Genomic DNA, 13,175 nt, shown 5'->3' with positions numbered 1-13,175 from the left:
GGCAGGGCGCTGTCAGCCTTCATCTGCGCGCTGACGGGCGGCGCGAAGCCCCGGCGCGGCCCGCGGGAAGCACGGCCAGTGAACCCATATTGCTTTGACAGTTGCACTCATCTAGAAATAATGCAAAACGCTATTTAGATGTATATATCACGACCCCGTGCTCGGGGAAGAAAACAATCTAATGAGGGGCTGGGAGGCTGCTCGCCGCGCGGCGGCCGCAGGCGACGTGCCGGGGCGCGCCCGCGGGGCCGCGGCTGCCCTCCCCGGCCGGCCCGCCGCCCGCCCGCCCGGCCGCGCCCTCCCCTCACAGCTCCTCGTGCTTGATTCGGTGCGAGCGTCGCGTCAGGGCCGGCTTCTGCGAGCTGCTCTTGGCCTCCGCGGCTTCGGTGAAGAACTTGAAAATAGACGGGAAGCTCTTCCAGGAAGTGAGCTCGTGCCGGTCGGTGCCTGCGGGGAAGCACAGAGCCGGTGAGCGGGCGGCCTCGCTCGGCGCGGCGGCCGCGGGCGGGCGCGGCAGTCGGAGCGCCCAGGCCGCGCCCGGGCACCGCGCCCCCCCCCCCCCACCCCGCGCCCGAGCCCACCGTGGGCCCCGCCCCCCGGCCACACCTGTACCTGGGCGCTCCGCCCGCCGTGCCCCGCGCCTCACTGAAGGCCCGCTGCTGCCAAATGGCTGGGCCGCGTTGACCCCAGAGGCCTCGCGCCGCCGCCAGCGTGCCGCCCCAGCAGGCCCGGGACTCGGGGACCCGGCCCGGGACTCGCCCGCGGGTCGCGGGAGGCGCGGCCCGGAGACCCGGGGGCCTCAGCCCCTCCGGGCCAATGGAGGAGCGCGGCTGAAGGGCCACACCCCTTCTCGCCTAGCAACCACCCACTTCCCCCGGCCCCGCGCGCGCCGGGATTGGTTTCCCTAGCGTGCGATACGGCTTGCAAACCCGCCCCACAGCCTTCTAGTGTCTCCGCTTCCTAAGATGATAAAATTAGCCCCCCCCCCCACCCCCCTCCGTCTCTTCCAGAGGCTGTGATGTTAAACCTGACTGCCTCAGCGAGGTCACTGGGACCAAATCACAGGAGATGCTTAACGAAGGGCAACGTTCAGAAGAGACTAGGCCCTGAAAGTGTCCTAGCCGGGGACTTAAAAACAAAACAACCCCCCCCCCCCCAAAACCAGATTACAAGGGGTCAGAGTTAGAAATGCTAAAAAAAAGTGTTTGGAAGCAGTAACTGCTAAAAGAACATTTAGATCTCCTATTTTGTCAGGAGGAATTCCACTTAGAAAATGCAAATGGTTAATTTATTGGGTTGTTTTACTACAGAGTCTTTCTAGGGTTTGGATTTAATGTCAGTGCATACTGCTTTTCAGATCAAACCTACCTTCAATTTGACACCACCAACAAATAACACTGATGAGTGGACACGAAGACACAAGTTAATATGTTTCTGATTACTGGGATAGCTTACCATTTAACCAATAGCTTCACAATTGAACAGTTTTTTAAAAAATGCAAAAATGATAATAATTATAAAATATCTCCCATAGAAATCATGAGTGAGTAGCTTTAAAACAGTCAAAAGCTTTTCCTAGATCACTCAATTATGCAGATATTGCTTGGAACTCTGAATTCAGGGCTGCTGTCTGATACTTTAACATCGTTAATGATAATTCTTTAGTCTGTAATAGTAGGTCATTGCTATGGTTACTCTACAATGGTGCAACACTTTGCTTTCCCCTTCAGCTATTCGCTGAGACCTGGTAACCACATTTGTTGCCTAGCAACAGTTTTGTGACAGTATCACAATCTGGGAGTTACAACAATAAGGATGCTATGGCTGCAGTCTGTTGGCCAGAGAGCAGAAAGCTACAGTCTGTGCATGTGACTTAGCTGTGGGAGCTGGCCCTCCTGGAGGACCCCTCTCTTCAGAGATACTCTCACAGACATGGCCTTTTCTTAGCAGTCTGGTCTCTGAGCCTGCATTTGGAGCTCAGACCTACTGCTGAAATCATAGATGCTTTAGAAATATCCCCCAGCACTACAGTATGCAGAGTAAAACAAAATCCATGTCACTTTTCTACTTATGTGCTCATTTCAGAAAAACGCAGTGTTATTCAATGGGATGGGTGGGTCTGGGTTATCTTGGTAAATCGTAAAATATCTGGAGTCTGACCACTCTTTTACAAAGAGAGTGACTGGACTTGGGGCTTGGACTCAGGGCTAGCATTCTACCTGGAGCTAAGCTCCACGTCTAGCTTTCTGGTGATTAATCGGAGACAAGAGTCTCATTGACTTTCCTGACCTGACTGGCTTTGAACCATGGTCGCAGTTCTCAGCCTCCAGAGTAGCTGGGATTACAGGTGTGAGCCACTGGCATCTAGCCTGACCACCTTAATAGAATCCTTGGGGAAAAAAGTACCACATCTGGCTGGGTGGCAGTGGCTCACATGTGTAATCTTACCTACTCAGGCGGCTGAGATCTGAGGACAGAAGTTCAAAACTGTCCTGGGCAATAAAGTCCATGAGACTTTTATCTCCAATTAAACACCAGCCAGGCAGAAATGGAGCTGTGGCTCAAATGGTATAGTATAGTTTTGAGCAAAGAAGCTCAGGGACAATGGCCACGCCCTGAGTTCAAGCCAGGACTTACACACACACACACACACACACACACACACCCCACATCTGCCTGTATTAGTGAATGTGTAAAACTTCAAGTTCAAAAGAATGTATGGGACATACTGATATTGTTATTATAAATTTTACTGATTTATTCAAATGATATTCTTAAGTGATTCTTTTGAATCTGGAGGCATTTATATTCTTCAAACATAAGTGAGCAGTTCTAGGATATCCTCAGACATGCTAATTTAAATACAATTTTGTGGGTGTATCAAGAAGGAGGCTAGCTGTGGATAAGATTATGAAATGTCTGTCTCTATTTCTATAGTGTTCGCAATCCTAATTTCAGTTCCATGTCAACTACTAAATTGTACTTATCATGATAGAAGAGTCTAAACTCTATTTCTTCCTGTGAAAGACCTTTTTCATATGTACAACACAAGCAACATCCAGCCCAAACATGATAAACCAAAACATAAAGGCAAAAAACCACCAAGAGGTGTTAATCACTTCTTTTTGTTTCAGTTTCCCAAGGTTCTAGCCACATTTGCATTTCTTCCACAGTGATCATTTTACCAAGGCTATGATCAAGTCATAAACTTTCTCAAGAACTCCTGTCATAATTCCTCCCACTCCCTGAAATCCAGTTCAATCTATGAATCTAGTGGGATATAGGCGTCAATGGTCTGAAGAAATTTTAACTTCTTTATTTCTTATTTCTGAAGGATGAGCACATTTCCCTACTGATGAAATCACTAAAAAAGATTTTTTTTCTTTACATTATGATGACTTTCTTCTTAATTAGTCTGGGGTTGGAAAGATCAAAGTTCCTGAGATAGCTGAGTAAGTACCTTCACTAGCTCTCAACATTCACCATTACAATGTAAAAGCATAAATAATAAGAATGTGTGCTTCCTTAGAGGAAAGGAAGTTAGAAGGAGTAAATGTAGTAGGGAAGGTAGCTTCTCAACTGAATTACCTAAGAGTGGGATGGGGTAGGCAGAATTCTCTTTAGGCTAAGCAATAGTAACATGAATATTTTGTACAAAATGTTTCTTCTTAAATTTTTATAGAAGTCTCAAATTTTTGCCTGGCCTGGTCTTGGATACTCCTAATTCAGCTTTTTAAGTAGCTGGGATACAGATGTGTACAAGCATGCCTGGCTTGCTTTCCAAACTGGATCTCAATATGTATGTATGTATGCATGTATGCAAGCATGCATGTATGCATGCATATATGCATGTATGTATGTATGTATGCATGCATGTATATGTATGTATTTTTGTGCTAGTATTAGGGATTGAACTTGGAACTTGGGTTCTTGAACTTTTAATAGGCTTACTTGCTCATGGCTCTCTAGCATTGCTCAAAGCAGTCTAGCATTTTGTTGTTTAACTGGAGACTTTTCTACCTGGTCTGGCTTTGCACCTCAATTCTCCAGGTTTCAGCCTCCTGAGTAGATAAGATTATAGGTATGAGCCACTGGTGCCCAGTGAGTCTATATAACTTTTCCCAGGCTGGCCTCAAAGGGCAAACATCCTGATTTCTGCTTCCAAAGTAGCTGTGATTACAGGTATACGCAATCATGCCTAGTCCCAAACTTCACTTCTATTAAAAAATATCCATACCCTCAATCTAGAGAAGTTTATACAAAGTAAGGAAAAAAGGGCTTTTTACATTAGATGCCTGCTAGTACTCAGGAGAATGGTAGGTATATCCTTTTGGATTGGCAAGCTTATTCTAACTGGAGAATTTACTTAGGGTTGAACTCGATTTCCCAGTCTATAAAGTCAATTAAGCATAAAAATGAAAGGTAAAAGCTACATGTTCATGAAAAAAGTAGTGGACTCTACAGGTAGTTTGGACATCTGTAGGAGTATTTCTGGTGATCAAAATGTTTGTGAGGTACTATTGACACTGAGTGGGAGCTGGTGGTCAGGGACGGGTGGACATCTTGTGATTTTTCAGGGCAGCACAGTGAATTTTGCTGCATATTCGTTGGAAAGCCTGTTTACCTACAAAGAAATTTAAAGTATTCTTGATAATCACCCAAGGATCTTTTTTTTTTTTGGTCAGTCATGGGGCTTGAACTCTGGGCCTACTCTCTGTCCCTGAGCTCTTCGGCTCAAGTCTAGCACTCTACCACTTGAGCCACAGAACCATTTTTTAAAGTATACTTAAAGCTTCTTTTTTCCTTTTTTGTTTACAGTCTTGGGGTTTAAGCTCACAGAACTCATTGTTCAATTTTAATACATACTAAAATTTCCAGGCATGACACTATGTTATAAATCAAAGGGAGTATGCACTTTTGTGTTTTTCAGAGTCTTATCAGGAGTGGTTTATCTTGTAAAAAGTCTAATTGCTGATGGCCCTGCTGCCTCTTGTATATGAATTGCGAATCAGTCTATCTGAATTAGCCTACATTTGTAGCTGTCAAATTCTCTATGTACAAAATCAAGTATCTAACTTCTTTCATCATGCCTTCTCAGGTAGACTTTCCAGAGCACTTTACTGAAATGTCTATTCATCTCATTATGAATTATATATGTTAACTAGGGCAATATGATTATTTGACTATTATAAACAAGTAATTATGTTAATTCTGGAATTTATTTTAGGATATTGAAATTATTGTGCAATATTTCTTTCAATATGAAGTATTCAGATAACTATGGTTCACCTAAAATAAAAATGAATATTTCATCTTTTTTTTTTTTTTAGTCCAGTCGTGGGGCCTGAACTCTGGGCCTGGGCGCTGTCCCTCAGCTCTTCAGCTCAAGGCTAGCGCTCTACCACTTGAGCCACAGTGCCACTTCCAGCTTTTTTCTTTTTGCTTATGTGGTGCTGAGGAATCGAACCCAGGGCCTCATGTATGCAAGGCAAGCTCTCTACCACTGAACCACCTTCCCAACCCTCATCTTTTTTTCTTACTTTAGAGATAATTCTCTCAATAATCTGAGCTCTCCTTTAGCTGTCTCTTTTACTATTGTACAGAGGAAAGATTCCCCTATCTGTCTGTCCCTGTCTCTGCCTCTGTTTCTTTCTCTCTGGCTCTCTCTCTCTGTCTCTGTCTCGTATGTGTGTGTGTGTGTGTGTGTGTGTGTGTGTTTGTGTGTGTATGTGTGTATGTGTGTGGAGAGAGGGGGGGAGGGATCTTGGGGCTTGAAATCAGGGATTGGACTTTCCTGCCCCAGCTGGCTTTGAATTGAGATCCTTAGATAGCAGCCTTCTGAGCTATGATTACATGTGTGAGCCATGGATACCGGGCTTCTGTCTCTTTCTCTCTCTCTCTTTTTTATTAGTTCTAGTTAATGTCAATTCATGACCTTCTAATAATTCTCCCTCTTAAATGAATGAGTTATATTGCTAGCACTACTTTTGGATTGTTACTATGGCTTGGAATATAATGATCTCAAAACCTATCTGGAATTATAAGTAATGATTTTTCATTTACGCACATACGTAAATAATGTATCTGTCCAACCTCACCCCCTCTATCTTTCTCCTTTCTCCTACTCTTCTCTCTTAAAAACGATTCCAGCATGTTTAATTGTTTTATTTTCACATACAAAAATAAATAACTTTGAACACAGAGAATATGTATCTTTTGTTTTTTTTATATTTCTTCCACAGTTTGCCAAAGACATTACTTATGTGGAATCAAAAGGATTAGAAATTTTTAAGTATGAAGAATGAGAATATAAATAAGAGAAAGATAAAATTGCTAAAATGTATTATTTGTTTCCCACAAGACTACACGTTTAAGAAAAAAGCACCATGTAATGGAACTCACATTAAACAAAAATGGCTGAAAACAGCATGGGGAATGGAATGCTCAAGACCAGGATAAGAGAGATGGAAACTGTGTAACTTCTGCCTCGTCTGTTCCAATTACTTTTTCTGTAATGAGTTCTGTAGAAGTGTTTCTTTATATTTATTTTTTATTTTTATTTTTGTCAGTTGTGGGGCTTGAACTCAGGCCTAGGCACTCTCCCTGAGCTCTTCTGCTCAAGGCTAGTGCTCTTCCACTTTGAGCCACAGCACCATTTTCAGTTATCTGGTGGTTAACTGGAAATAAGTCTCATAGACTTTCCTGCCTCAGCTGGCTTTAAGCCTCAATGCTCAGCTCTCAGTCTAGGTAGATCAAAGTAGCTAGAATTAAGGTGTGAGCCACTAGCACCTGGCTCAAGTTTTCTTAAAAGGCAGCCTTGTCTACATCCTCTTCACTAGATAGATCTGAGGGCTTAGGACTTTTGGGGAATGGAGGTCAGGTCCAAAACTATTATGCTGCTACATTAGCAACCAGAATCTAGTTATCATTGTAGATAGATATTGAGATAAAGCTGTAGCTCATTCTCCCTGTTCCCCTCCCCCTTTAATCAAAAGAACCAGGGCTTGAACTCAGGGCCTCATCCTTCTTCAGCTAGCTTGTTTGGCTACTATTTGGACCACACCTCACGCCCTGTCTTTTGCTGGTTATTTTGGAGGAGTCTTGTGGAGTTTTCTGCCCAGGCTGGCTTTGAGCCATGTTCTTTGCAGTAGCAAGAATTATGTGTGAGTGATCAGCACCCAGTCTGTATCTTATTTTATCAACTAGTTTTCTTAAGATTTATATATAATTATTACTTCTATAAATAGATTTGTTTTGAGTGACTGAGTTTGAAACCAGGACTTCTTGAATGCTATGTGTATGCTCTACCACAGCCTTGTAAAAATTTTAAATTAAGAAGTATGTTCTTTATCTTATCTGTAAATTCCCCAAATGTAGGGCCGGACTTTCTGGGAAAGCAAATAATTATCTTCTAGTGTTATTACCCCTCCCCCCCAGATTTGTCAGATTTGCCAGAGATAAAGTTTACTGATAAATGGTATAGTCCAAACAAAACAGACTTGTGAGCAATCAAATAGTAAACATCATCAAAATATAATTTAGAAGAATTTTGTGCCGGGTGCCAGTGGCTTACATCTGTAATCCTAGCTACTCAGGAGGCTGAGATCTGAGGACTGCAGTTCAAAGCCAGTCCAGGCAGGAAAGTCCATGAGACTCTTATCTCCAATTAACCATGAGAAAATTGGAAGTGGCGCTGTGGCTCAAGCTGTAGAATGCTCCCCTTGAGCTGAAGAGCATAGGAACAGTGCCCAAGCCCAGAGTTCAAGCCTCACAACCATCAAAACAAAAAGGTTGTGGTTATTCATTATTCTAATTATTACTAGCCACTTTATCATTCAAGGTCTAAGTCCAAGAAGTTATGGGATAATTTGAACAATTTCTATGCAGTTTATATGTTAGGTTAGAATAAGAACTACTGCTGTTCACAAAGTCGTCTTTGAATACAAAGAGTCATTTTTTATATTTTTATTTCAGGGGGAAAAAGCCAAGCATATGTCCTTACTTTCACTGCGTATCTCTTCCTAAAAATATGTATTTTTTAAAGCAAAAGGTGATGAATAAATGTTATAATTTCCTATGATAAAGGAGGAAATAGACTAGAAAGATATGAAACACATTAATATGAACAGCATAATGTGTCTATGATACTTTCAAAATGATGAGACTTGATTTTAAAAATTGATCTTTAAGAAGAAAAAGAAATATAGGAAATTAGGGAGTAATGAAGATCCTGTCAATATAGCTATGTTGATAATAACAGGTAAGGGGATTCTTGAGAAAATCTAATACACAACAATCAGAAGGTCTGTAATATGCATTATTGAGTCCCAATGGGATAAGCTAATGAATTTATGAGCTTACCAGCAGTTATTTTTAGAAAGTTATAAAGAATATAAAGAAATATCAGAACATTGAACAATAAGGCCTCCTAAAAAGGAATAACATACAACTAGGAAGACTTATTCTAGAGATTCTAAAGAGAATGCAATTAAAAATAACAAATTTATCAATACTTGGACAGAGAAGGGTCCCTCATAGAACACTGAAAGTTAGAAATAGCCAATGTGAGACTGCCTGCTACTCTGGGAGTCAGTGAGTGGTTAATGCTGGGAAGAGCTCTGGAACTGTGTTGAATTGTCTGGCTAAATTACCAAGGTAAGATACCTGTGAGTCGTTTCCACTGCTACCATGTTGTATGTCCATTAAATCTGGCCCTGTGTTGAGACCCTAAATGCCAGATGTCAAGTTTGATTCAAGAAAAGAGAATAAAATAAAGATGTGAGATCCTAGTGGAAACATTACCATCATTTGCAGCTTCTGGGGAAGTCTGTCTTTGGGTTTCTTTAGCAACTTTTCTGCCAAATATCTCTTATGTCTGATGAGAGGTAGGAAGGGACAAAGATATATGGTGTTGTTTAAGACCCAAGGAGACAATCCTGGGAAATCAACTCATTTTTCAGGTAGATTAAGCAGTCTTCAGAAGGTCTCTGACATTAAACCTTGGGGCAAATCTTACTCATCAACTTTCTCCTAATCAATAAAAAATGGATAAATTTTTATTACTTCAATTATCTATTGAACCCAGGCAGCTGGTATAGAAGTGCTCTTCTTGTCCCCTCCCCCCACAACTTGGTTTTAACTCTTCTCTCACAAACTACTTCTACTCTTGCCATAAGACTTGGCCTCCAGGGATACATTGTTTCCTTTTAATACCAGAGCAAAGTGTGGGCAAATATCCTTTTCTAGTTTCCCTTTGTCACTTTCTTCTAGCAGTTTAAGTGATTTTTTAAATATCACTTAAGTATACATTTTATCGACTCTATGTGAGGTTTACAAAATAATGCTATTGGATACACAGAGAGTAAAATTGTTACTATAGTGAAACAAACGAACAACTATCACAGTTATTTTCTTTTGTCATAAGAGCAGCTAAAATCTCTTCAATAATAATAATTCCTAATACAATACATATTGTTCTCATATTATACATTAGTACTCTAGACTTGTTTATCCTATATATCAGCTACTTTGTATCTTTTGACCTAAACTTCCCTATTCCTCCAATCCTTATTGCAAGGAAGGATTTTATTCTCTCTATAGTTATTATTATATTATTTACCTTTATTTATTTATTATGTTATTGTTATAATACAACATATAACTTATGATTATATTATTAATATTATATATTTATATTATTAACTTCTATTTTATTCTCTATATTGTATATTTTACTTAAAACAAAAAGTTCCACATCTAAGGGAGATTGTGTGATATTTATTTCTTTGCTGGTTAATTTTGCTTAGTATAATGCTGTCAGGGCCATTCTTGGTCATGGCAAATGCCTAGCAAATTCTAATGACATTTTTCACAGAAAGACAAAAAGACCAATCCTCAACTTTTATGGAACTATAAGACTTGACTAGTCGGAGAAGAACGGAAGAAAGAAAAAGCAGTATTGGGAGCATCATACTTCCCATTTTTTAGGAAGCTATAGTAAACAAAACAGTATAGTACTACCAGAAAAATATGGAAAGAATAAAAAGCCCAGAAATAAATCCAACCTGTACAATTAAGTACAATAGATTTCAAGAAGGGCACCAAAAGGACACAATGGGAAAAGAGCCATTAATATGAACTGGATGGAGAAGACTTTTCACCTGAGCCCTGACTAGTAGGACAAAGCTGAAAGAAAGTCTGGAGCAAGTGGTGCAGGAGGGTTCTGGAAGAACAAGTGCTCTGGAGGAAATAGGTTCTCATTGTTGTAAAACCAAAAGCTAGAGTGATGACAACTTGATGAAACTCTGTGTGTGTGTGTGTGTGTATGTGTCTTGGGGAAGGACCTGGGTACTCTCCCTGAGTGTATGTGTGTGTGTGTGTATGTGTCTTGGGGAAGGACCTGGGTACTCTCCCTGAGCTTTTTTGCTCAGTCGACTACCAATTGAAACACAGCTATATGTCTGGCTTTTAGGTCATTAGTTGGAGGTAAGAATTTCATGGAAGTGGGGCACTGGTGGCTCATGCCTGTAATCCTAGCTAATCAGGAGGCTTGAGATCTGAGGATCATGGTTCAAAGCCAGCCTGGGCAGGAAAGTCCATGAAACCTTATCTCTAATTAACCACCAGAAAACTGGAAGTGATGCTATGGCTCAAAGTTGTAGAGTGCTAGCCTTCAGCAAAATAGTTCAGGGACAGGGCCCAAGCCCTGAGTTCAAGCCCCATGACCAACAAAAGAAAAAAAGAAAGGAAGGAAGGAAGGAAGGAAAGAAGGAAGGAAGGAATAAATAAATTCATGAGCTTTCCTGCCAGGCTGACTTATAACCTGTATCCTCAAGTCTCAGCCTTTTGAGGAGCTAGGAATACAGATGTGAGCCACCAGCACTGGTGGGATGATTAATCTTGATTGTCAACTTGATTGGATTGAGAAGGCCTAGGAGATTAGTAAAGCACAACTCTGGACTCATCTGTGAGGGAGTTTCCACAGAGGATTAACTAAAGTAGAAGACCAGCTCTGAATGTGGGCAGCACTGTCACATAGGCTGGGACCTATGTAGAAGAAAAATGGGAAGCTAAGTCTTTAGGTCTTGCACTCTGCTTCCTGGCCAGTAAAATATGAATTCCATTGCTTTACCACACCCATCCCACCAGGATGGACTGACACTTCAAAAACTGTGAGTCAAAATAAAATTTTCTTCCCCTTATGTTGTTTATATCAGGTTTTGTTACAGCCATGAGAAGTCTGACTAACAGAGTGGGCGAGGGAGAAGTGGTAGATGATTCAGAGAGGTGGGCAGCCTCCAAGCCATGGAAGCTCTTACAGGCCATGGTAAAGTATGTACATTTTATTCCAAGTCCACTAGGAGAGCTGATTGCAATGTTTAAGCAGGGAAACATACAATCTGACTTGTATATTGAAGAGTATACTGTTTGAAGGTGGATAATGGAATTGCAAGAGTTAGAAAGATGGATTTAACTCTTCCTGATTGTATTTACCATGTCCTCCTGCCTCTCCCAACATTCTCAGGGTAGAGGGAAAGCACTTTTCTAGAAACTTGAGTATAAAAATTCATTGACTGCTAGTTCACATATAATAAAGGCAGTGATATAGTATTAGTAATCTGGTACAAGAGTTGGAAGTGGGCTCAGTAAAGTAAGGTTTCAAAGTAGGGAATAGGATTGCATCAAACTTAAAGGTTTCTGCATGGCAAAGGACATGGCTAACAAGCTACATAGGAAGTCCACAAATGGGAGAAAATATTTATCTCATACCCAGAATATACTTACAGTTCAAAAATTTACAGCTCAAAGAGTTGGACCCTCAAAAAAAAAAAACCCTCAAAGAAACAATAACTCAATTAATAAATGGGCTAATAGAGATTTCTCAGAAGAAGAAGTAAAAATGGTTAATAGACACGTGAAGAAATGCTCAACATCTCTAGCCATAAAGGAAATGCAAATCAGAACAGTACAATTTTACCTAATCCCAGTTAGAATGACCGTTTTCAAGGAAACAAACCAACAAATGCTGGTAAGAGTGCTGCCAAAAGGGAAGCCTAATACACTGTTGGTGGAAATGTAAGCTTGTTCAACTACTCTGGAAGGCAGTATGGAGATTCCTCAAAAAACTAAGCATAGTACTACCTTATTACCCAGAAATGCCACTCATAGGTATTTATCCAATAGAACATAAACGAGAATTGCAGTAAAGCCACCAGCACAACCATGTTTATTGTAGTACAGTTCACCATAGCCATGATATAGAATCAGTCCAAATGCCCCTCAATGGATGAATGGATCAATCAAGAAAATGTGGTATATGTACACAATAGAATTTTACTCATCTATTAGAAAGACTGATATTGTGGCATTCCTAAGGAAATGGAAAGACTTGGAAAAATTATATTAAATGAAGTAAGCCAGATCCAGAGAAACAAAGGTTGCATGGTTTCCTTCATTTGTGGTACCTAGAATGTGCCTTTAAATCTACAAGTAAACACACTGGGTGGTATGCAAGTGGTTACAAATGAGTTAACTGAAGTAAAACCCATTCTGTGGAAAGCTCAAATAGTATAATTTTTTTTAGAATGACTGGTTCAAAGTCCAACAAAGTAAGCACCAGGATATGAGTACTTGCAAGAATGGGGGTGGGATTAAGGGGAGAGAGATAGATGAATGAATGGGGGAAGGGGAGGAGAGTGTAGTCGAGAATTCATTGTATATACTGAAAAAGTAAGAAAAGAGAAGGCATAGGTCCAAGAGGGGTGAGAACATTGAAGGGGGTGACACTCCTCAAGTGCACTGTATTCCTAGACTGCTTTGTTAAATGGCATTTTCTCTGTAGATTATATATGTCTACTTCATCCATCTTTAGGAGCGCTGTTCTGGAGTGATAAAGTGTTGAAAAGGGTACCATACTGTGACAGAACTCCGTGTCTGCAAGCAGTTCACACATAGCTGGGCACGTTCTCTGCAGGCTTTTCCACCAAGACCTTCATTCCTAGGAATGGATACAGCACTGCTCCAGCTCCAAGACTCTGTCATTTTTGATGTTAGCTCACATTCCAGTGAGTTAACCAATTCTGATAATTGCTCCCCAACACATTTCTTAAAATTTTTTCCTTTCCATTTGTTCTGCTATGTAGAGTGATCTAGATTTAATGACTCACCATTTAGAA

General features: G+C 40.9%; 1 protein-coding gene across 1 annotated transcript in view; it reads right to left on the bottom strand.

The window, feature by feature from the left end:
- Positions 1–265: 265 nt before the first annotated feature.
- Positions 266–13,175, bottom strand: part of Fam172a (family with sequence similarity 172 member A) — a 380,050-nt gene continuing 367,140 nt past the window's right edge. Inside the window, exon 11 of the mRNA XM_042691028.1 lies at positions 266–447. Coding sequence (XP_042546962.1) covers positions 305–447 — 143 coding nt within the window. The 3' untranslated portion in view covers positions 266–304. The remainder of the gene's footprint in view (positions 448–13,175) is intronic.

This window comes from Dipodomys spectabilis, unplaced genomic scaffold, assembly GCF_019054845.1.
Source record: "Dipodomys spectabilis isolate Male_0828 unplaced genomic scaffold, ASM1905484v1 ptg000140l, whole genome shotgun sequence".
Taxonomy (NCBI): domain Eukaryota; kingdom Metazoa; phylum Chordata; class Mammalia; order Rodentia; family Heteromyidae; genus Dipodomys; species Dipodomys spectabilis.
This window is presented reverse-complemented; position numbering and strand designations above follow the sequence as displayed.